At 38.6% G+C, this 23,581-nt stretch overlaps 1 protein-coding gene across 5 annotated transcripts in view; it reads left to right on the top strand.

The window, feature by feature from the left end:
* FYB2 (FYN binding protein 2) overlaps nt 1-23,581 on the top strand; it is a 134,361-nt gene that overhangs the window by 60,454 nt on the left and 50,326 nt on the right. For all 5 annotated transcript variants that reach the window (XM_059923633.1, XM_059923625.1, XM_059923642.1 and 2 more), the window contains exons 5-6: nt 14,669-14,769; nt 22,942-22,976. In XM_059923633.1, the coding sequence (XP_059779616.1) occupies nt 14,669-14,769; nt 22,942-22,976 (136 nt within the window). The remainder of the gene's footprint in view (nt 1-14,668; nt 14,770-22,941; nt 22,977-23,581) is intronic.

Genomic DNA, 23,581 nt, shown 5'->3' with positions numbered 1-23,581 from the left:
TTGCTGTTTCCATCACTGTTGATATTTAACAATGCACCTGGCACATCATCAGTGCTCAGCATAAGATGGAACTTTCCTAAAAGCCATTGGGGATTGGTTTCTATTTAACAAAACAAGCATGTCGTTGTGCCGTATGCATGTAACGCTAGAACTTCTAAAGGCTAGTTTTTAAATTGTTTGCAACTACAGTGCTGTTTCATGAATGGCTGCATTTTAGGTAGTTAATACTAGTATAGATCTGCTCCCAATGACCAACAACAAAGTAGGCTTCTCATAATGATATCTGGAACGTGAAAGTTGGCCCCAAGATCCCAGTGTGTTAAACTGAGTCACTTTGGGGCAAAAATAAAGAGAAGGACTTTTTTTTGTTTTTTAAGACTGTGCCTTTATTAATTTTTAGATCCAGAACATTCAGGTGGCTTCAGCTCAAGCCACTTCAATAACTTCTTATTATCCCTTTTTAATTGGACTTTAGGGACATACCAAGGCCTCTGTTCCGTCTGCCTTTCACAAGGGCAAGGGTGGTGGGAACAGTAGATTTATTTAGGCTCTTTCTCTTCTTTCATGTTTTTAAGTTTTCCTCCTTTTAAAAAAAAATCACCTAAAGATTCTACTTATGGAGCACTTTTTATAGACAAAGCCTTGTGCCTTATGTTTATGTCCCCACTTTCATTTTAAAACCCCATGAAGTAAGTGGTTAGTGGACTCTCTAACCATAGAGTCAGGTTAAGTAATCCAGGAAGATGTAACTGCATCAGCAGTGCCGGGGTCTGACCTGGTCAGCCCAACTCCAGAGCACAGCCTCCCAGGCGCCTTACTGTGGATTCGCATGGGACTCTTACCTGTGACAAAAGAGGGCAAGGTTTAAGAGACTCCTGGCCTCCTTGTTTTTTGTTTGGTAATTGACAAATATTTACAGCATCTCATGTGTGGCATAGCTGTGGATTCACCCCTTATGCTGTCCTCATTGCCTATTGTCCAGTTCTTTCTAATTAAAAATGAGTTTGTGAATAAAATAGAAATAAAATTATATATAAAAGAAAGAGAATTGTGGCCTTAGGATTTCATTTTCTCTTTGCAGAAAGATCTGTGTGAGGGAGGCTGGCTACAGTGGAAAGTGTTTAGAGTTAAGCGGTGCCTTCTCTCTTTGGTAGCATTCAGTTGATAAGGAAAAGGTCATGATTTAGGAAGAAATCAGACAATCACAAGTTGTAGACTTGGAGCCTTTTTTTGTACATAGGTATATTCAGAAAAGTTGAGTGAAAACTAATCTTTGGTTACTGGGCACATCCTGGGCATTGCTCAGCCCTTCATATCTATTAGACTCATTTGAACCCCCTAACCATTTTAAGAGGGCAAAACTAATATTCCCATTTTGTAGAGGAGAAACCACGGGCTCAGAGACATTTCATGACTTGACCTAAAGTATAAGATAATACAGAGCTTATCCAGGTTGTGAACTCAGAACTGTGTGTTTATAAATATTTTCAACCACAGTGTCCTGTGTCAAAAGTTTTTCAACATGAGGGATTTGGGGACATTTCTGTTAGACTGTAAACTCAGTGAGGGAATGGACCATCTGTCTTTTTCACCTTTGTTTCCCCAGGAAGTAGACATGCAAGTAATAATTATGTACTAACTAAGTAGGTGATGGATCAATGGAATGACAGATAAACAGACTGATGGGGAGAAGGATGGACAGATAGAATGAATTTCCCTCTATGGACTTTGATATAACTAAACATTCCAAGACTCTATCTGTATATTTTGCATTGATTGTACATGCGATATCATATCCTTCTAATTTAAACAAAGCCGAATAATGAGGATGATCTGACCTCTTCATTTGCCCTTGTGTATCATGTAAGGGTTCCTGCCTTATGAAGATGTGGATTCACATGAAATCCTCTCTTTTCTCTTCTCCTTTTTAGTCTAGCATCCAGCAAGTGACACTCTGCCAACAAGCTTGTCCTTATTATTTTAGCCCTCAAGGCAGTCTCCTCTCTTCCCCCTCTTCTGTGGACCCATTACACTCTGAATTAAATATTGATATTTATTTAATCAAACTAATCATTGAGGACTTCACCTCCATTTTACATTTAGAATAAAATTTAAAAATCCCAGACTCTTTACAAGGACCAAGAAGGTCCTGTCATTCTGGCTGCTCTTTGCTCCTCTCCTAACCCCCTCTTTCCCTTGTTCACTGTCTTCAGCCCACTGGTCTTTTGGCTTCTCTGCAGATACAACAAGCATGTTCTTACCAGGCAGAAATACTTGCTTTTTCCTTTGTATAGAGTGGTCTTTTCCCAGATCTTCACCTGATGACTCCATCTCATCATGCAGGATTTGTTCATTTGTTCATTCATTCATTCATTCATTCAGTGAATCTTTTTTTCACCCCAAGTATGTGCCAGACATCAGTTAGATGCTGGTAATCCAACAGAAAACAAAATCTCTCTGCCCTCATGACGCATACATTTTAGCTGGGAAGAAAAATAAATAAGCAAATGATGGTATAATGTAAGGTAATGATAAATGCTGAAATGTCAGCCTCCCTGACTATAGCTCATGTTTTCTCTCCCAAGATACTATCTATTCCATATATAAGGCTGCTTTATTCTTCTGTTAGTATTTATTAATGCTTCCAATGATAATGTTTATTCTAGTTATTTATTTTCTGTGTTATTTGAGACCATGAGAGTCTTGAGTTCAAGGACCTTGTCTCTCATTTGCCTTTATATTCTAGAACAGTGCCTGGCACAGCGGAGGAGCTCAGTGAAAAATTAATGATATGACATCATCCACCTGTCCATCTAGTCGGAGTTTTCGGTATTTCTGTGAGCATCAGAGGAGGACCCAGATCACTGGGAGCCTGTAGTGTTAGTCACTGGGGACCCAGCGGTGAGTGATGCAGTATAAGACCCCAGAGTAAAAGAGACAGAATTAAACTAATAAAAGTAATGAAATAATTTAAAGATTTATGACAACTATTAAGAATGGTATAAAGCAAAGAATTATGGTAGATAGAAACAGGTGGGGAAGAGGGCTCTCGGGAAAAGGTAGTAGGAGAAGGACTTTCTTGAAGGTGATGTCTGTCGACTGAAAAAAAAAAGCACAACCTAGAAGTTGAGAATTGTGTTTTATTTGGCGGACTTGTTGAGGACTGAAACCGGGGTGACAGCCTCTCAGATAGCTCTGAGAGACTGTTCCCAAGAGGTAAGGGAAGAGCCAGGGTATAGAGGAGCTTTGCAAACATCAGGTAGTTGAACATCAAAAGATTTCTGCTAATTAAAGGAAAAAGAAAAATCTCAAGTGAATGAATTTAGCGCTTTTCTGTATGGGAAGGTGAGAGAGCCTGGATTCATTGAAATCATTCCTTTAATATGCACCTTAACTTACCTAAGGCCAAAATCCTGTTTTCTCCATCTTTAATCCCCTCAGGGTGCACAGTCAGGAAGTGGGGAGGGGGGCGGGGTGCAGTGGCCTGATGGCCGCAACATCCTTTTTTTACTGATATGGCAGGTGACTTTATTCGTCCACACATCTAAGGTGAGACCTCATGGTTGAGAGGTAGCTGGCCATACAGGAGCATTCCGGGAAGCAGGAACAGCATTTGCAAAGTCCTTGAGGTAGGAGAGAGGATAGTATCCTTGCAAAACAGAAAGGAGGCCAGTGTGGTTAGAGTGTAATGAGGGAGGGAGAGGGTGGCAGGACAGGGGTTTGGAGAGGTTGCTAAGAATGAGATAGTAAAGGTGAAGCGTTTGATGGTTTTGTTGTTGTTTTTAATTAAGAATCGTAAGCAGGATTGTGACAAGGTCTAAGTTATCTCTTAAAAAAAGTTTTTTTTTTAACATCTTTATTGGAGTATAATTGCTTTACAATGGTGTGTTAGTTTCTGTTGTATAACAAAGTGAATCAGCTATACGTATACATATATCCCCATATCCCCTCCCTCTTGCACCTCCCTCCCATCCTCCCTATCTCACCCCTCTAGGTGGTCACAAAGCCCCAAACTGATCTCCCTGTGCTATGTGGCTGCTTCCCACTAGCTATCTATTTTACATTTGGTAGTGTATATATGTCCATGCCACTCTCTCACTTCGTCCCAGCTTACCCTTCCCCCTCCCCATGTCCTCAAGTCTATTCTCTACATCTCCATCTTTATTCCTGTCCTGCCCCTAGGTTCATCAGAACCTTTTATTTTTTTTAGATTCCATATATATGTGTTAGCATACGGTATTTGTTTTTCTCTTTCTGACTTACTTCACTCTGTATGACAGACTCTAGGTCCATCCACCTCACTACAAGTAACTCAATTTCGTTCCTTTTTATGGCTGTGTAATATTCCATTGTATATATGTGCCACATCTTCTTTATCCATTCATGTGTCTATGTAAGTTATCTTTCTAAAAGATCATCCTGGCTGCTGTGTGGAGAATAGACTGTAGAAGGACCAGAGAAAATAACACTTAGTGCTTTAAAGAATAAGTGGGAGTTTGTGAAAAGGACACTGGAGGTTAGGACATTACAAGCAGGGGAACCACACATACAAAAGCACAGAGGCAGGAAAACTCCTGGTGTGTCCAGAAATCACAGGTAATTTGACATAATTGGAATGTATAGTGGTAGCGTGTATACAGGGCAGTGTAGCATGTAATAACAGTTCAACAAATGCTGGCTGAATAATAGCATGGACTTAGATGGTTCTTAGCTTACGACTCTATTATATTCAGTCTGTTTTGGGTGTAGTTCACCTCCCTATCTAAATTATAAATTCTTTGCAAGCAGAGGGAGAATCAAATACTTCTTTCTTACCAGCTACAATGAAATTTGTTTAAATCGAATGACATAGCAATACTTGAAAACAAGAAGACCCAGGGAGTGTGTTATAAGGGGTTAAGAGCATAGACTTTGGGGTCAGGTCAGATAGCCTTGGGTTTATATTTTGAGCGCCACACTTTCTGTGTGATCTTAGAAGAGTTATTTAATATCTCTGGGCCTCCTATTTCTTCACATGGGAAAATGGAGAAATCAATAAATCCTACCTTTTAGGGTTGCTGTGAGGATTGAGATAAATATCTATAATTCCACAAAGTACCCGGCAATGTTGTAAACACTTGATAAAGGGAAGCAATTTGTCGTGTGTTTGGAGTAGCAGGGTTTGTCTGTAACGAGGTCTAGGGCTACAGGAAGCAGCTGGGAGTCAGGAGGCCGGTCTCCTAGGAAAGTCTGCCAGCAGCTCAGAGGGTGACCTTGCCTTCTACTTCTTAAAACAAATGCTCTCAGACATGATGGCGCACTTCAAAGCAGACACCCTGAAATTTGAAATTCAGATATTTTAAAGCTTGACCTTAATAATGAAAATGAGGGCTTGAGGTCACCTTTTGTCCATGCTGTGGAAGTTGCCGCTGGATTATTGAGAAATTGCTTTCATGGTTGCATTAGTAGAAGTCAGGGTGTTTTAAAGAGTCATTCCTAAGTTCAACAGTGATTTCATAGATTCTGCCTTAACCTCAAAATACAGGTTAAGTAATACTGTTCTCTTATAGATGATAATGTCAGGCATAGAGAAGTATAGTAACTTCCCTGTCACATGTTCCCAATGTAAGTGACTATTGTATAGAGGAATTGATCTGTGAAACTACTGGATCAGCCTAATGATGTTTTGAAAAATATCATCCAAAACCCACTTGTTAGCTCCTTGACTTTCACCATCAACCTGGGCTTCATCATTTTCATTTTAGTTTCTCCTTGGTTCTAGAGTGACTAGTAGTTTGGAGGAAAAGAGCATGGACTAGGAATTAGAAGGCCTGGTTTCTGGACCCACAATGGTGCTATCTTGGGCAAGTTACTGAATATCTCCAAGCCTTAGTTTCCACATGTGTAAAATGCCTCATAGTGCTACTGAGAGGATTCAAGGAGACATAACATTAGCATGAATAGAGTTTGGTCAAAGAGGGAATGAGGGCGTGTGAGTTAATGAATGAGAAATCTCAGATCTTCTGTACTTTCCCATCTTCAGCACATGTGATTGTGTCTCATCATGGCTTTGCTTCATAGTTTGTTTTGTCCTCTGGGGGCCTCTCTGCTGTGTGTGCCAACGACCTCCTCCTGTGATGACTTCCACTGCTGTGGAGCTGCTCACGCTCTGTTTGACTTCAGCTGGCACTTCCCTTTTTCCGAGGCGGTCTCCAGCAGAGTGGTTAGGACCCCAGATTCTGGACTCAAATATCTGGCTTCTAATCTCTGCTCTGCCTCTTACTACTCTGTGACCATGGATTGTGCCTCAGTTTTCTCATCTGAACATGGAAAGAATGACAGTATCGTCATAGGTTCAAATGAGAATCAAATAAATTGATGCATATACTTGAAACAGTGCCTGGCACTAGTAAGTGTGTAATAATTATTAGCTATCATTATTGTTGACACGCCCTCCTTTTGAATGAGATCAATGGTTTGACAAAGTAGCTTCAGAGTTACTAATACTCCCGAAACTGGGATCACTTTAATAACATTTACTTGGTCATTGTATTAGTCAGGGTTCTCCAGAGAAACAGAACCAGTAGCACATATATTTTATATTTTTATATATTGCATATTAGTTTGTATATATTACATATATAATATTTATTTAATCATTAAGTATGAGGAATTAGGGACTTCCCTGGTGGCGCAGTGGTTAAGAATCCGCCTGCCAATGCAGGGGACACGGGTTCGAGCCCTGGTCTGGGAAGTTCCCACATGCTGTGCAGCAACTAAGCCCGTGCGCCACAACTACTGACGCCCGCATGCCTACAGCCTGTGCTCCGCAACAAGAGAAGCCACCACAGTGAGAAGCCCGTGCACTGCAGCGAAGAGTAGCCCCCACTCGCCACAACTAGAGAAAGCCCGTGCGCAGCAATGAAGACCCAACACAGCCAAAATTAAATAAATAAATAAATAAATTTAAAAAAAAAAAAAGGATGAGGAAATGGCTTACACAATTATTGAGGCTAAGAAGTCCCATGATCTGCCATCTGTAAGCAGGAAAGCCAGTGGTGTAATTCCAAGTCCAACATCCTGAGAACCAGGGGAGCCAATGGTATAAATCCTAGTCCAAGGCAGGAGAAGATGAGTTGACATGTCCCAGCTCAATAAGTGAGGCAGGAAAAATTGAGCGAATTCTTTCCTTCTGCTTTTGTTCTATTCAGACCCTCAGTGGACTGCATGATGCCTACTCACATTAGGGAGGGCAACCTGCTCTGCTGAGCCCACTGATGCAAATGCTGACTTCCTCCAGAAACACCCTCCAGACACATCAGAAATAATATTTATCAGGACACTCTGTGGCCACATAAAATTAACCATCCCAGTTGTCATACTTTTATGGCCCTTTATAGAAAGAATTGGGCTATCCATTCATGAATTAGAAACAAAGAAATACCTACTGCCCAGGGCTGAATGACATTGGAGGCCTTGTATATGTTGTTTGTTGTTGCTGTTGGTTGTAGACGTCATAGTAGAATCCGTAAGGTTATGAAACATGCAATAGTAGAATTAGGCCTGCATACAAACACGTGTATACATGTGTATATGCATAAACATATATATGATTCATAAAATATAGGCATGATATGCAAAGATGTGTATGTAGAGGTGTGTGTGTGTTCTGTAAAAATGGTAGAAGTGGGAGAACTGGTGGTAGAGGTGGTAGAAGTTGAAGTCCGAGTGGTCGATGTGTGTAGAGGTGGAAGTAGTAGTAAACATAGGAGTGGAAGTGGAAGTAGTGAACTCTTTGTGCCAAGCACTGCACTAAGCACAGCATAATGTACATCACCTCATCCTCATAAAAAAGAGGATTAAAGGAAGAAGTGACTTGAGTCCAATTACCCATCCAGGATCACAGCCAGGTAAAGCTGAGATTCAGCCCCACACCTCTCTTTCCATAGCCTGTGTCTCCTTATAAGCATTCTGCTCAACTGCTTCATCTTTAACCACTATCTTATATGTAGAAGACAGAGGTTGGAATAGCTTATGAGAAAAAAAAATCCTTTAAAATTTCTCATGCATTTTTGTGAACCTGGCATGAATGCATTTTGAGATCAATTTTAGATAGAATGGATGCCATTTTTTTAAAGTCTAATTATCAGTTATTTGATCCAAGAGTTAATTCTTTCATTCAAGAATTTCTTAAGTGAAAAGCCTATGGGGAGAGTAGTCTTACAAGAAGTATTTGTTGGAATCAGGAACTTTTCCAGTTTGGGACTTTGAGTAATTGAGAAATCGGATGGTCTCATCCTTCCTTGTCACTAGGAACCTGTGGAATGTCACAGAGAGCAGCTGCTGGCTAAGCTACAAGTGTTCTTCCTGTTTCCAGAACATGTGGGCCATTGACATAAGTGGAAGAAGCTGGATTTTTCAACTTAGGTCCACACCCCTAATAAAACAGATGCAAAAGCCTCACTGGTTTTGCTGTTCAAGTCTCAATCGTTCTACTTTAATGCAAGCTCTTTAGATTTTCCAGAACTGTCTCACAGTGAAACTTTTCGACTCACCCTCATGCAGTGTGGCACAGGAGAAGATGAGAAAGGAAACGTACCCGTCAGGCATTTCCCACATGTTAACTCAGTTATTCCCCCATCAAATCGCCAGTGACCCTATGAAGAAATGAAGGCTCTGAGGAGCTGTTCGAGACCACACGACCAGTGAGAGGTGGATGGGATGAATCTAGGTACAGTGCCCAACACGTGGTAAACCCTCAACAAATAGCACCTAATCCTGTCATGAACAATTTCTCTGTTTGACCAAATGAACAGATGTTTGAATGAGCTGCGTGAGCTGCTTCCCTAGCATGTACAGTCTGATACAGCGGTTGACGAATTATTTTCTCCAAAGGAAGGCGGTAGCCCAGGGGTGGACATGGCAAGTGGAAGCAACCACAAGGGGAGGTCACAAGTCTGTGTTTTAGCCAGAGAGACCCCTAGTTGTTCAAAAATCTGTTTTGAAGATAGGTGTCCAAGCGTCCAAACACAATTAGAAAATACCTGCTTTTGTAAATCATCTTTAACATTTCCATTGCATTTATGGAGCTCTTGTTTCTCTAGGAACATAGATATTGTTGAAGATATCATTAAGAAACATTCGTGTTTTATTATGTAATATTTAAATTACTAGAGGTTTTCTATAAGAAAGTCAGAAAAGATAGAAACTGATGCTATGCCAGTAATAAAAGGAACTTTCCAGAATGCAAACCTCAACACTTCTTTTTGAAAATACTGTAATTTTTATAATATAATAAAATTACTAGCCCAATTTTGGTGGGGTGCCTATATGCAGAGGGCAAATATTTCATTCAATATCTATAATATACCTTTAAAGTAGATTTTATTATTACTGTTTTATAGAGTAGGAAACTGGGGATTTAAGGTATTTATTCAATACTTTAAAACTAGAAAATGGAAGAGATAGGACTCAAATTCAAATGTCTGACCCCAAGCTCCAAGTTTGTCTGTAATTCTGTGTTGCCTCCCAATAACGTCTGAAGTCCTGGAGACATGAATGTTTTAATAAATGTGGAAACAATGAAATTGAAGCATAGATGTATTTAAATTGTAGAGTTATTTCTTCCCAGCAATCCCAGTTCATTATATTGACCCATGTTGTATTAAATCAAGGTAGATCTCAGATCTGGTTTTAATGGACCAGGAAAAAGATAAAAGACATCCTCAGGTAACCAAAAGGGAAGTTTAAATACATGTACAATATCTTTTTTCCCTTTCAACATTAATCCTGGGACTGCCTCTCTACAAAGACAATTGATCTGAAAGATGACTTTTTTTTTTACATTCTCTTGAAATTCTTTCAGATCATCTGAAGTCAGATATTTATTCATTTCTGACAAAAATAGTCCAAGAAATTGATTACACATCTTCTTTCAATATTTCTGCAAATTGTTTCTTATTAATAAAGTTAATTTACCATAGACACATTGAGATTGTTAGGCCATTGGAGCATAAGATATATGGCATAGTCTATAATTTAAGAACGTTTCTCTGGATTATTTCATGGAGGGGGAGGGGAACAAAATGATGAGGGGAGAAATTACTGGTGCATCAGAGTTCATATTTTTCCTCTTCAGCAAAATGAACTACTCATATACATCTTTTAAAATATTACAGAGATTGTGAAAAAAAACCCTGAAATATTCAAAGTGGTCAAACATAGATGGGAAAACAATTGGTGGAATATGCTTATAAAATAAAAAGAGGGGAAAAAAGTAAAGAGAGAACTCCAACCTTTTCATTGTCTATAACAACTATAAGAATATGGGGAAAATCAGGAAGAATACCAAAATGCAAAGAGCTCACTAGTGTGAAGGTGGGAGAATTATGGGTGATTTTTTTTCTCTCTCTCCTATCCACAGTTGGGGTGAAGAAGTGATTTTTCATTTGCTGTGGATACAGTTGAAGTCCCCTTTGTTTCATTCCCTAGTCCCATTTCTCATTCTTTCTTCCCAGAGGCAACTCCAACTGTGAATGTTGGAGTGAATCCATTTAGGGTATTTCTTATTATTCAGCTACAAACTCAGATATCTGTTAAAGATACAGTATTTTATAGTTTTGTATAAATAGCATCTCACTTTATCCTTCCGAAACTTGAATTTTTTCAAAGCTGTTTTCATATTCTATCTATGATGATGAATGTATGTCTAGTTTATTCATTATAATTGCATATTGTATATGTTTCATCATATGAATGTATCACAATTTGTGTATTTTCTTACTGAGGGACATTTAGATTGTTTTATATTTTCACCTTTTCAAATGATACTGCAATGGTAATCCTCATGTATTTCCAGGTGAATATAAGCAAGTTTCACTAGGTTATTTACTTAAAGTAGAATTGCTAAACAATAGTAAATAAGGAACTTCAGTTTTACTAGATATTGAAAAATTGTCTCCCAAAATGGCTGTGTCAATTCGTACTCTCAAACCAGTGTAAAGAGTTTCTGTTTCTCCATGTTCTTGCCAAATGTGATGTTATTTTCCAATTTGGGGATTCTTGCTGAGTTGTTGGCTATGAACCAAATTCTCATTGTCTTCACTCCATTTCCCTGTTGACTATAAGGTTGCATATTTACTTCTATAAACTATTCCGTTTTTCTCTTCTGTGATGTCTATCATATCCTTTTGTCCAATTTTCTATGGATTTGTTTTTTTTTTCCTATTTCAGGAGTTCCCAACAGAGTTTAGATATCGGCTGAAGTTTATTACACTTCGCCATTAAGTGTGATATTTGTTAGTATTTAATCTAGTTAAGAGAGTTATCTATGTGAAATGCTTTTCTGCATCTATTAAAATAATTTGGGTTTTTTTCCTCTCTTACTGTTTCAATGTGATTAATTACAATAATTTGCATCAGATATATTTTCTGATGTTGAGCCATCATTGAAGTCTTGGAATAAATTTTGGTTATTCTTGAGTTAATTTTAATACTGACTCATTTATTTAGTATTTAGTGAGTTTGGGCTAAAATTTCTTAAGTGAAATTGGGCTTTATTTTTATTTTATTGTTTGGTCATTTTGTGGTTTTCTTATCAAAATTACACTATCCTCTGAAAATGAGTAGGGTAGCTTTTCTGTTTTTCTATCCCCTGAAACTTTGCTAAAACTTGATCATAAAACTACTTAGCAGACGAAAAGGAGAGAGGTGACCTTAGTGTGGAGGCGGGTGTGTGTACTATTGATTCAAGCCCTTTGATGGTTTATTGGCCTATCAGTCTTTCTAGTTCTTCTTCAGTCACTGTGGTAATTTTATATTTCCCTATTAATTTGCCGAATTTCCCTAAATTTTCAAATTTATTGGCAGAGAGCTGATCTTAACATTTTCTTAGATTTCTGAAAATCTAAAACTAACTTTAGTTTTGTCCCCTTTCGTATCTGTGATTTGCGTATATGTGTGTGTATGCATGCACGTGTGTGTAACTTCTCTCATTTTCTTGATCAGTCATGCTAAAGTATGGTCTAATATTAATATACCTACCTAAGCTTTCTTTTGAATAGTTTGTTTTGTATCTCTTTCTCCATACATTGATATGGGAGCTTTGGTTTGTCTGGTGGTTTTGAGCTGCATTAGCGAGATTTTTACAACGTCCTGTCAGATCTCTCCATTTTTATTGGAGTAGACTAATCTATGTACATTTATTGTGATTCTTGATCGATTTGGACTTTTTCCCATTATATTTTATATTTTAAATTTACTATGCAATTCCCTTACATGCATTTTTTTCCTTTTCTGCCTTCTTGTTTAATATTTAAGCTTTCTCATTGAATATTTTCCTTCTACCAGTTGAGAAGTTAAATATTCTATTTCTATTCTTTTTAGTGATTGCAATTAAAGGCATCCACAATTAACCAAGTCTAATGATAATCAAAATCTCTATCCTGCTCCTAAATGATACCTGAGAATAACTCCCATAGCCCTCTTTCACAACCTTCCATATTATTATTTAGTATTTTAAGTCTATCTTATTCTTAAACTTCTACAAATTAGTTATTTTTTACAGTCAGTATTTATTTAGATTTACCAATAGCTTTATTAATTTCTTTGATCACTGTTGTTTCTTATATGATATTTCATTACTAGTTCAGTTTCATTTGATGTTTTCAGCAAGGATCTGGGAGCAGTAAGTACACGTATCTGTACTCTGAAAACATCTCTGTTTCTCTCTTGCCCTTGAATGATAGTATATCTGGAGAGGATTTTACATTGACAGCTATCTTAGCTCATTGCCTTAAGATATCCACAATCCCCAGCATCTGTTGTTGCTAATGAGAATACCATTGCCAGTCTGACTGCTATTCCTTTGTAGATAATCTGTCTTTTCTCTCACACAACTTTTACATTTTTTTCTTTCACTTATTCTGATTTATTAAAAACTGTATACCTGTGGATTTATTATTAAAGCTGCTTCAATAGATAGATTTATTTCCCTTTTCAATATTAAAGTCTTAGCTATTATCATTTGAATATTGGCTCCTTTTCATCAACTTCTTTCTTTTTTCCTTTTAGAATCCCTCGTATATATAGATCGGACTTTCTCATTCTATCCTCCCTACTGTGAGCTCTCTTTTAATACTTTCCATCTCTTAATCTCTCTGTGCTACATGCTAGGTGACTTCCTCAGGTCTAACTAATTCACCAGTTCTCTCTTCTGCTGTGTCTAGTCTACTTTTCAACTTCTACATTTTTATTTCAAAAACTATATTTAATGAAATATTGCCATTTGCAATAACATGGATGGACTTGGAGGGTATGATGCTAAGTGAAATAAGTCAGGCAGAGAAAGACAAATACTGTATGTAATCACTTCAATGTGGAATCTAAAAAATAAAACTAGTGAATATAACAAAAAAGATGTAAATTCACAGATATAGAGAACAAAATAGTGGTCACCAGTGGAGAGAGAGAAGAGGAAAGGGGCAAGATAGGGGTAGGGGATTAAGAGATACAAACTACTGTGTATAAAATAAATAAGCTATGAGGATATATAGTACAACACAGGGAATATAGCCAATATTTTATCATAACTATAAATGGAATATAACCTTTAAAAATTGTGAATCACTGTGCTGTACACCTGCAACTTATGTAATATTGTACATCAATTATACCTCAATTTAAAAAAACTATATTTATGATTTCCATAACTCTTATCCTGTCCCCAAATCTATATTTTTTTCACACTCTATTGTTTTTCCTAATGGCTTTTATTCCTCACGTTATTTCTTTGAACACTTAAAACATAGTAATTTTAATGTCACTTTCATATCATTCTAATATTTAATTCTACCATTTGTTACATCTTCTGACTACCTATGGTGGTTCATCTCCTTGTGTGATTTGCAGTTTTTCATTATACACTTGTTTTGAGTGGGAATTGTTTCCTTTGGAAACCATAGGTGCCATGGGTGTGGGAGCATGTTTACAGAACGATTTCAGATTTCCTTTACAAGGCAGGTTGGGGGCGGATTTCAAGTAGCAGTTTTGGCTTTGTGTCTCAGAAATACACAGATCGTATGCATCTAGAACCCCTACTCGGTGCTGGGCTGTAGAGTTTCTGCCTTCTCGTGGGTGACTCTTTGAGCTCCAGTGGCCCTGGTCAGATAGGAAACTTCCCTGTTTGCTCCCTGGGAGAGTGCACAGTTATTTTTTAGAATTAGTTTTAGAGATGGGATGGCATTTTGTGACCCTGGACCTTATTCTTTTAGCTCAGTTCCAGCTTCCCATTCAGATGAGGCCTGTGGCTCAGACTGAACTTAAATCCCCAGCCACTCAATCAGTGAGATCTTTCTTTGATCCCAATTTCCCATGGAGTACCTTGGCTGCAATTCTCACTGATATCTTTAATTGTAAGTTTCCTCTTTATGTCTGGCACCTGGGGATTTTTACCTTATTGATTTCTAGGTTAGTTATGGGTTCTTGTTATAATTCTTTGCATCGTTATACTTCATCCAGAATTCCTCTGTATTTAAAGTGGGGGTGGAATGCCTTCCATGTCTGTTTAGGTCACCATATGGACCAGGCTTACTTATATTACTTCTCTAATGAGGAAAAAAATACCCGAAGTTTGAAAATATGTTTAAAAAATGTTTTGCTTTAAGTAACTTTTTTCCTCCACACTTCTCAGTGCTGAATTTGAAGAACCACATAATTATGAGGCAACAATTTCCTGTCTGAGACACTCCAGCAACTCCATTAACCTGTGCACCACAAAAGAGATTGCTGATTGTAAGTCTGCTAAGCCAATTAATATTGTAACCCTGTATGGAATGAAAATGTGTCCAAAATGGTATTTTCCCCCCAGCTAACTCTAAGTTTAAAAATTCACAGCCATGTTGCTTTACTATCACATTTCCTTTTATTTTTTCCTTGTCTAGTCTCTTAAAAATATAAATAAACCCAGTTGGGCATCAGGGCTAGCTCCCAGCCCTAGTGCTGGCTTCTCTCTACCCTTTTCTATTCTCTCCTTCACCAATCTGCTTAGATGCTTTGCCTTTTGTAGATACGTGGGAGGGAAAATCAAGATATGGCGATTCATTTTTCTTCCTTCTCCTCCCATGGAAACATCATCTCTTTTCTCGTGGTGTCTGTCTTGAAGTCCCCTGGTAACTCAGTGTGTGGAGAGGGAGATAAGAGACTGTGGGAATGAGGTCCCTGTGTTTAGCCTGAATAGAAGCAGAGGATTCATTAAAAGGATCTGACCACTCGTTCAGAGTTAAGTCTTCCAACAAAGGTCAGAACTTTCAGTGAAAAAAGAGACCCCCTCAGGCAAGATGATGAAGAAGCAGGGACTCACAGCATTTCTACAGGTTTCTATGTCTTTGTTCTGCCTATAGGATCAGCCAATTTTCTACAAAAGGCATAAATATTAGTGCTGGAATAAACACTAGTATTTATGGAGCCTGTACTATGGGCCACAGTTCTGTGTTACGACCTCCGTGTACATCCCTTTTGAGATAGAGGTTGTATTAACCCACTTTTCGAGACAGAGAACTGAAGGTCAGAGAGATTGAGTTGCATAAGGTCACACAAGTAATACACGGTAGGGCTGTAATGTGCAACGGTTCAGACTGCCTCTAAGATCCATGCTCTTTCCACAATTTCATGCTGCTTCTCAGTCAAGAATGTTGACTTCCCTGAAAGGAGAGTTGGAGAGAGATCCTCTGCTACAACCTCTTTATTGCATAGACAAGAAGCCCAGGGCTCTGGGAGAGGAAGTCGTTTGCCTGGTATCACAGGTTTAGGAAGTTCACGGGTAACAGTTAGAACCCATGGAGATTTCCCTCCCCTCCCTTGGGAAATAAGGGGTTGAAGAACTCCTGGAAAAAATTCTCTCCTAGACTGGGCAAACTCTAGATTCTCCCATTTGGCTTGTAAAGTACTAGCCATAAGAAGCAGAACTCCTGTCCCCATCAACCCAGAAGGCAGTGCCGCTCCGTACTTGGGGTGTCCAGGCCCTTCCCTTAAGGGCACGGCTCCTGAAATTATAGTGTTTGCATGAATCACCTGGGGACCTTGTTAAAGCATCGATTCTGGTTCCGTAGCTCTGGGTCGGGCCTGAGATTCTGCATTTCTAACAAGTGCCCTAGGGATCCTGATGCTGCTGGTCCACAGACCACACTTTGAATAGAAGGGCTGTGGGCCCCGTCTGGACTACATTCCAACTGCGTTTTTCTACAAAGCTAAGAGCTCACGAGGCCAACGGGATTCTCCGGTCAGAGCCTGCACCTTCTCTCTGGACTACAGGAGACCCCCAGAATGCCCTCCCACAAGTGGCTTTCTAAGATCCTGCTTGGGTCTCTTCCCTAGGTCCTTCCTCCTCAGGACACACTGGGCTGCAGAGAGATCTGTTCATGGGGGCAGGAGAGGGTGGGGTTGACATAGGCAAGGCCCCTCATGTGTAGGGTGAAGCTGAGGACTGAAAAGAAGGAAGGAAGGAAGCTGGACCAGAGGCCTGCATTTGTTCTCTCCAGGCCACAGATGTCCAAGGTGGGCCTGTGGGGGACATCATTTGAGATACCCAAAGAAGGAACCACCAACCCAGGCCTCTCTTCAGTCTTCCACTGAGGAATTCTTTGTGTCCCTCCGTGCTGCTAAGTGTTTATGACTGAAGAGAGAAAGGGCTCAGAAAATAACCCACTGATGCAACTGAGAGGTAACCAAGCAGAGGGCAATAGGAAGGTGGTAGGGTGAGAGAAGGGTGAGGGTGGTGAGAGCTTCCCAGGCCAGAATGGCATCCTGTGGGAGTTAGGAAGAGGGCTGCCAGGGCTGAAGAAGCTGGGGAACTGCAGCCTGGGATCAAAAAGATTCTGTTATATCCCCCACTCCTTTCTCTGTCCCTCTCAAAAGAGCCAAGATACAATTACCCTACAGGAAAAAAAGAGAAGGAAGTGGACTATTTGACCCCCACTTGTCCCTGTTCGTCTGACTGTTCCCATGTATTTCATCCTCTTTACACTTACTGGTTGAATGATATATGAACCTCAGCTTCTTCATCTACAAAATTGGTATAATGTCTCCTTTGTGTAATTGTTCTGTGTGTTTGAGAAGGTAATACATTTAACGTCAAGTGAACTCTGCTCTGAGACGATGGAGCAGATGTACTTTTCCCTGGTCCCCCTGCTAAGTATAGCTAAAACCCCTGGATATTCTATATAAAAGTAATATATATATATATATATATATATATATATATATATATATGTATGTATAGTGTATACATATATTTACACTCTCTATATATACACACTATATGTATATGTGTGTATGTATATATGTATATATATATATATATATATATATATATATATATATAGTATTTTTTATATTCAAACATAAGAAAACTAGAACACTCTGAAAAGGTAGAAAGAAGAAGGTAGACCAGCTAGGGACCTCTGGACCCAACAAGGATAAGTGATGAGTTCCTTGGGTTTTCTTCTTGCTTCATATATCCCAGACTTGGAGCTGAAGTAGCTGCCAACCCAGAAACACCAATGGGCACAGACAAAACAGCGCCAACAGAAGCCTGCTCTTTCTGACCAAAGGACCAGGAAAAGGGGAGCCTAGAAAGACAGAAAGCCTCTAGACAACAACTGTTCTCCCCCAGCTAAATGTAACAGAAAACAAAACTGGCCCCACCACCACCAGCCAATGCTGAGTGAGGAGCCTGGACATCCACCCTCATCAAGCTACAATGATGCACCCCAACCCCTCCGCTGAGGTGTTTTCAGAGAAGGCCAAGTAGAGAGCTGGGACTTTCATCCCTGCCAGGGTAACAAAACTCCACTTACAGTGACAGCCGGTGAAGACCATATGGGGAGCATGGACTCCAGCCCTCCACCCAGAAATAACAAGGCATCCCTTCCCCTCCCTGTTGGGTTGGTGTCAGAGCAGACCTCGTGGAGAGTCAGGACTTTCACAAACACCCAGTAGTAAAGGCAGCCACCCTCTCCCTGTGGTATCAGCAAAGGCTGCGTTGGGAGCAATAACAAGACTTAGCAATCCTAAATGTATACGCATGAAATTCCAGAGCTGCAAAATATGTGAAGCAAAAACTGAAAAAAGAAATAGACAAATAGACTATTATAGTTTGAGACCTTAATATTCCTCTCTCAACAACTGACAAAACACCTAGACAAAAAAATCAGTAAGAATACAGTAGAATTCAACAACACTATCAACCAGTAGGATCTAATTGACATCAATAGAACACACAAGAGCAGAATAGACATACTTTTCAAGAGCCCATAAACATATTCCAAGATAGACCATATTCTGGGCCATAAAACAAACCTTAAAAGATTTAAAAGAATTGAAATTATGCAGAGTATGTTTTCAGACCACAATATAATCAAACTAGAAATCAAGAACCGAAAGGTAACAGTAAATTCTCCAAACATTCAGAAACAAAACAACACCTCTAAATGTGGATCAAAAAGTAAGTCTCAAGGGAAATCAAAGCATACATTTGAACTAAATGAAAATGAAAACACAACATACCCAAAATTGTGGAACACAGCTAAAGCAATGCTGAGAGGGAAATTTGTAGCCCTAAATTCTTATATGAAAAATAGGAAAAGCCTCAAATCTAAAATCCTACCTCAAGAACATAGTAAAAGAAGAGCAAAATAAATCCAAAGCAAGTATAAAGGAAGAAGCAATAAAGAAACTTAAATAAACTTGAAAACAGAAAAACAATAGAGAAAATCAATGAAATCAAAAGCGTGTTCTTTGAAAAGAGCAATACAATTAACAAACCTCTAGTAAGACTGACAAAGAAACAAAGAAGACAAATTAACAATATTAAGAGCAAAACAGAGATATCATTACAAACCCTGCAGATGTCAAAAGGATAAGTGAATATTATGCACAACTGTATACATGTAAATTTTGACAACTTAGATAAATATTGAACAATTCCCCAAAAAACACAACTCACCTAATATAAATCATTTGAATAGCCCTGTAATTATTAAGAGAATTGAATGCATAATTTAAAAACTTATAAAAAAGTGATCTCTAAGTCTAGGTAATTTTGGTGGAGAATTCTACCAAATGTTTAAAGAAAATACCAATTCTACACAATCTCTTCCAAAAAATAGAAGTGGAAGCTAGCATTAACCTGATACCAAACCCAGATGACAGTACAAAAGAAGAAAACTGCAGATCAATATCCTTCATGAGTATAGTCATAAAAATCCTTAATAAAATATTAGCAAATAGATTTCATCAAGATAGAAAAATAATTATATACCACGACTAAGTGTGGTTTATTCATTGTAAAGTTGGTTCAGTACTCAAAAATCAATCAATTAAATCTGCCATATTGACAAGCTAAAGAAGAAAAAAATCACACAACCATATCAATCAATGCAGGAAAAATGTTTGACAAATTCAACACCAATTCATGATAAAAACTCTCAGAAAAATAAGAGTAGAGGGGAACTTCCTAAACTAGATAAGAACATTTACAAAAAGTCTGCATGATACTTAATGATGCAACTCTGAATACTTTCCCCCTAAGATTGGGAACCAGGCAAGGATGTCCACTCTCACCACTCCTATTCAATGTAGTGCTGGAAGTTCTAGTGAGTGCAATAAGGCAAGAAAAGGAAATAAAGGAATACAGATCAAAAAGAAAGAAACAAACAGTCATTATTTGCAGATGACATGATTGTCTAAGTAGGGTATCTCAAAGAATTTACAAAAAAAAAAGAAAACCTTCTAGAACTGATAAATGAGTTCAGCAAGGTCACAGTATACAAAATAAACATTAAAAAATTGTGTTTCTATATACTACCAATGAACACTTGAACACTAAAAATGAAAAAAATATAATACCATTTACAATCACTCAAAAGATAACTGCTTAGACTAAAATCTAACAAAACATGTATAAGAGTTAAATGTTAAAAAATGCTGATGAAATCAAAGAAAATCTAAATAAATGGAGAAACATTCATGCTACATTTATGGATTGGCAGACTGAATATAGTAAAAATATTAATTCTCCCCAAGTTGATATACAGGTCTAATGCAATTTCTGGTAAAATCCCAGCAAGATTCTTTTATAGAGATAGACAATATTATCCTAAAATGTGCATGGAAAGGCAAAGAAACTAGAATAGCTTAAAACAGTTTTGGAGAAGAAAAAGTGGGAGGTATCAGACTACCTAATTTTAAGAATTATAGCTTCTGTAACCAAAACTGTGTGGTATTGGCAGAGAGAAACACATAGAACCATAGAACAAAATTGAGAACCCAGAATTAAGACCTACACAAATATGCCCAACTGATTTTGTTTTTTTACAAAATTGTAAAGCAATTCAATGGAGGAAAGATAGCCTTTTAACAAACGGTGTTGGAGCAATTGGATATCCATAGGTAAAAAAAATAAATAAACCTCAATGTAAGTCTCACATCTTATTAAAAAATTAGCTTAAAATGGGTTTCTTCCTTCCTCTGCCTGCCAATGGTGAGGAATCTAAATGCTACCTTTCTGGGAAGAAGAGAATGAGGGGGAAAGGAAGGGAAGGAGAAAGAGGCTTTTGCCATCACTTTGGGTGAGTCTGTCCCTTAAACAATGCCCAGAAAACAGAAGGCCATCACCTCAGGGGTGCATAGCTCGGCATAGGTGCCTTTTTGAAGCTTCACCTTTTCGTACAGAACTTGGTGATGTGTAAGCAGGATTTAGGCTTGTCTGGAAGCTCTGCAGAATTGTCCTCAGAGCTCATCTAGACCAGTGCCTTTCAGACTGTGCTTCCTAGGACCAAGGGCTGTCCTAAGGGGTCCTGGAGACCCTCAGGGATAACTTCCAGAGAAGTTCTGTTTATGCTCCTGTAATATTGCGTTTAAATGAATGATTCCATGGCTAGAAGAAAGTTTGAAAGCCATTTCCTATTGAGCGAACCTGAGCAAGTTGCTTCATTTCTCCGGTGTCTATTCCTCATCAGTAAATCAGAGTCTTAGTAGTGATTATCATAAAAAAGGGTTAGCTATTTTTTATTATTGTCTTTATAATATTAGTAATAATTGTCTCACCTCCTGGTATAAAACAGGTGAAGGGACTTTTCCAAAGTCACACAGGGAGTTAGTAAATGGAAAAAGAGCTGAGGGCTGGAAGACATGACCATGATATGATACTGCAGTTGGAGGGTTGCTGAGGACCATCTTCTGATATTTGTCCTTTTTCTCCCAGCTGGGACAGAGCTATTCAGTGGAAAGAGTTATATAACTCCCTGTGGAAAGTAAGTGAGGGCTCTAACGCTTTGGGTTACATCCTCCTGTTATATTATAATTCCTAGTCCTTCCCTGACCCCCTGGGATGTGATATTTGACCTTTATATTCCTACGTTGGGAGCAGGTTTTGATGGCAATACTTACTATTGGGAGAACCTCCACTTTGCTAAAAAACAGTATCAAATTATGAATGCATTATTAATTGTGTGTGGATTATCTTTGTTTACTAGCCTTAGCAAGTATTGAATAAGTCCTTTCAGAGCCTTGGTTTTCCCATTTCTAGGATAGAATAGTATCTCCCTCCCCACCAGGTGGCAGGTAGAAGCAAAGAGATCATGATTTGTTAATTCTTTCAAAAACACAGAACAGTAAATAAGTAGGGGAAGGGAGAGAGAAGGAGATTATCCTTTTTAAAATTGGAAAATAAATTTATGCTTGAAAAGGATGAGGCAGGCTGCATTATAAGCAGGTATTCTTAAATGTTTTTAAAGCACATAATAGCAGAATAAAATATGTTGATTCAAAAATTGGTGAAAATAAGAGTACAGTTACCGAAGCTGAAGTACATATTATTAATCCTCCGCACAGAATTTTAGGTCCCTGTGTCAACAATCACATGCACATAGTCCCTAAAGAAAAACTGTGATTTCATTTACTTTATTAATGGATTTTATGTGTAGAATAATAATGGCTAAGCAATGCATGTTATTGTTTGGTCAGTTCTGTAAACTAAAGCTTTAGGACTGTAGCAGCAAGAAAGAGAAAAGGAACTGGGGAAGTCCTGTTTATTATGCATGAGTATTCATTAACAGTAGAGGGAAAACTTTTATAGATAACTTATAAACAAAGCCAAATTAAATTAGCAATTTTATCAAAAAACATGTCACATTCTGTACAACGTCTGGTGTTCTGCTAGGTATACGTGACTTACATCATCTCCTTTAATCTCCCCATGAACTCTGGAAGGCAGGTTCCAGTTGTCCCCATTTCACAGATGGGCAATCTGAGGTTCGAAGAAATGAAGTAATTTGTCTGCAGTTCCACAGGTAGGAAGTGGCAGGACTAGGCTGTGAACCCAAATTCTTGCTACTACTTGTATTTGTTAATGGTTAAATTTGGCATCGTCATTAAATAAAATCCACGAAACTTTTGGAAAAAATCAAAAGATATTCGAGACTTAGTTGGCGGTCAGTCTCCTCTTTCCAAGCTGTACTAAGGAAACAAAACGCTCCTGGAGCCAAACACTTTTAGGCGTGCTGTGGAGTTTGACTTGTTGAAGTGGGATTTGGACTTTTGTTGGCCTTTTTCCTTTCCCTTTCCTTTCAACTTTGCCTTCTGATTGCTACCACTATATTGCAGCACTTTCTCTTCATTGTAGAGTATGAATCTACTTAACAAAAAGGAAACTGAAAATTGTTTCAAATGTTTTTGAAACAAATTGACTGTACATTCCATCCTAGAAATCCCCCCAGAAATGATACCGTGATCAATGACCTGAGAATTTCCCAAACCACGTGGACAAGTCTCCCATAGATCTATTGTTCTGAAGGCTGAGAAAACTGAACTCTGCCACCTTCTATAATTGCTTTAATCCTGCATACTGTATAAGAAATGGGTACTATAAGAAACTGCCTTGAAATAATTTTTTCATGTTTATTTTAGCAACTTATGAAGTCAGAATTGAAGAACTCCGAAAGGTATTGTTTCTTGTCTTCTTATCAGCTTCATAACTAAAGCAAGTGTGCAGAGTTGATTCTGAAGTAGTTTCTTTCATGAGGGAGGAATGGTCTTTGTTTTGGGTTTTCCCCTGATTTGGGGGGCTTTTCCAGACTCTAGCTGCTAAGATTCTGAAGCCTGAGGCCCTGTAAGATCAGAGACAGAAAATGTGTTAGGATGGGAGAAGGTGGTCCTAATCCATTCCTGGCCCTTTATCTAGGGTGGCCAGCACCAACTGGCCTTTAATAACTGTCCCTTCAGAGAGAAGAGCTCCTGTGCTTTCATGAGAATGACCAGACTCCTGAAGGCATATTTTCTGGGCTTCTGGTGGGCACAGTGCTAGCAACTTGATTTAGGGCCCAAGCAGAATCACGGGCTTTGATCCCGGCTCCTGTCTGTGTGACCCTGAACCTCCCTTTCCTCACGTGTAAAATAGTGGTCATAGAAGCATCCCCATCAGAAGTCATTGTGAGAATGAAAAGAGGTAAATTCAGGTAAACAGTTTAATAGGAAGTGCTGGAATCTATCCCAGGCATTTTACCTCTCTGAGCTACAGCTGTGTCTTCTGTAAAATGGTGCGTTCCCC

The sequence above is a fragment of the Balaenoptera ricei genome, chromosome 1 (assembly GCF_028023285.1).
Source record: "Balaenoptera ricei isolate mBalRic1 chromosome 1, mBalRic1.hap2, whole genome shotgun sequence".
NCBI classification, from domain to species: domain Eukaryota; kingdom Metazoa; phylum Chordata; class Mammalia; order Artiodactyla; family Balaenopteridae; genus Balaenoptera; species Balaenoptera ricei.
This window is presented reverse-complemented; position numbering and strand designations above follow the sequence as displayed.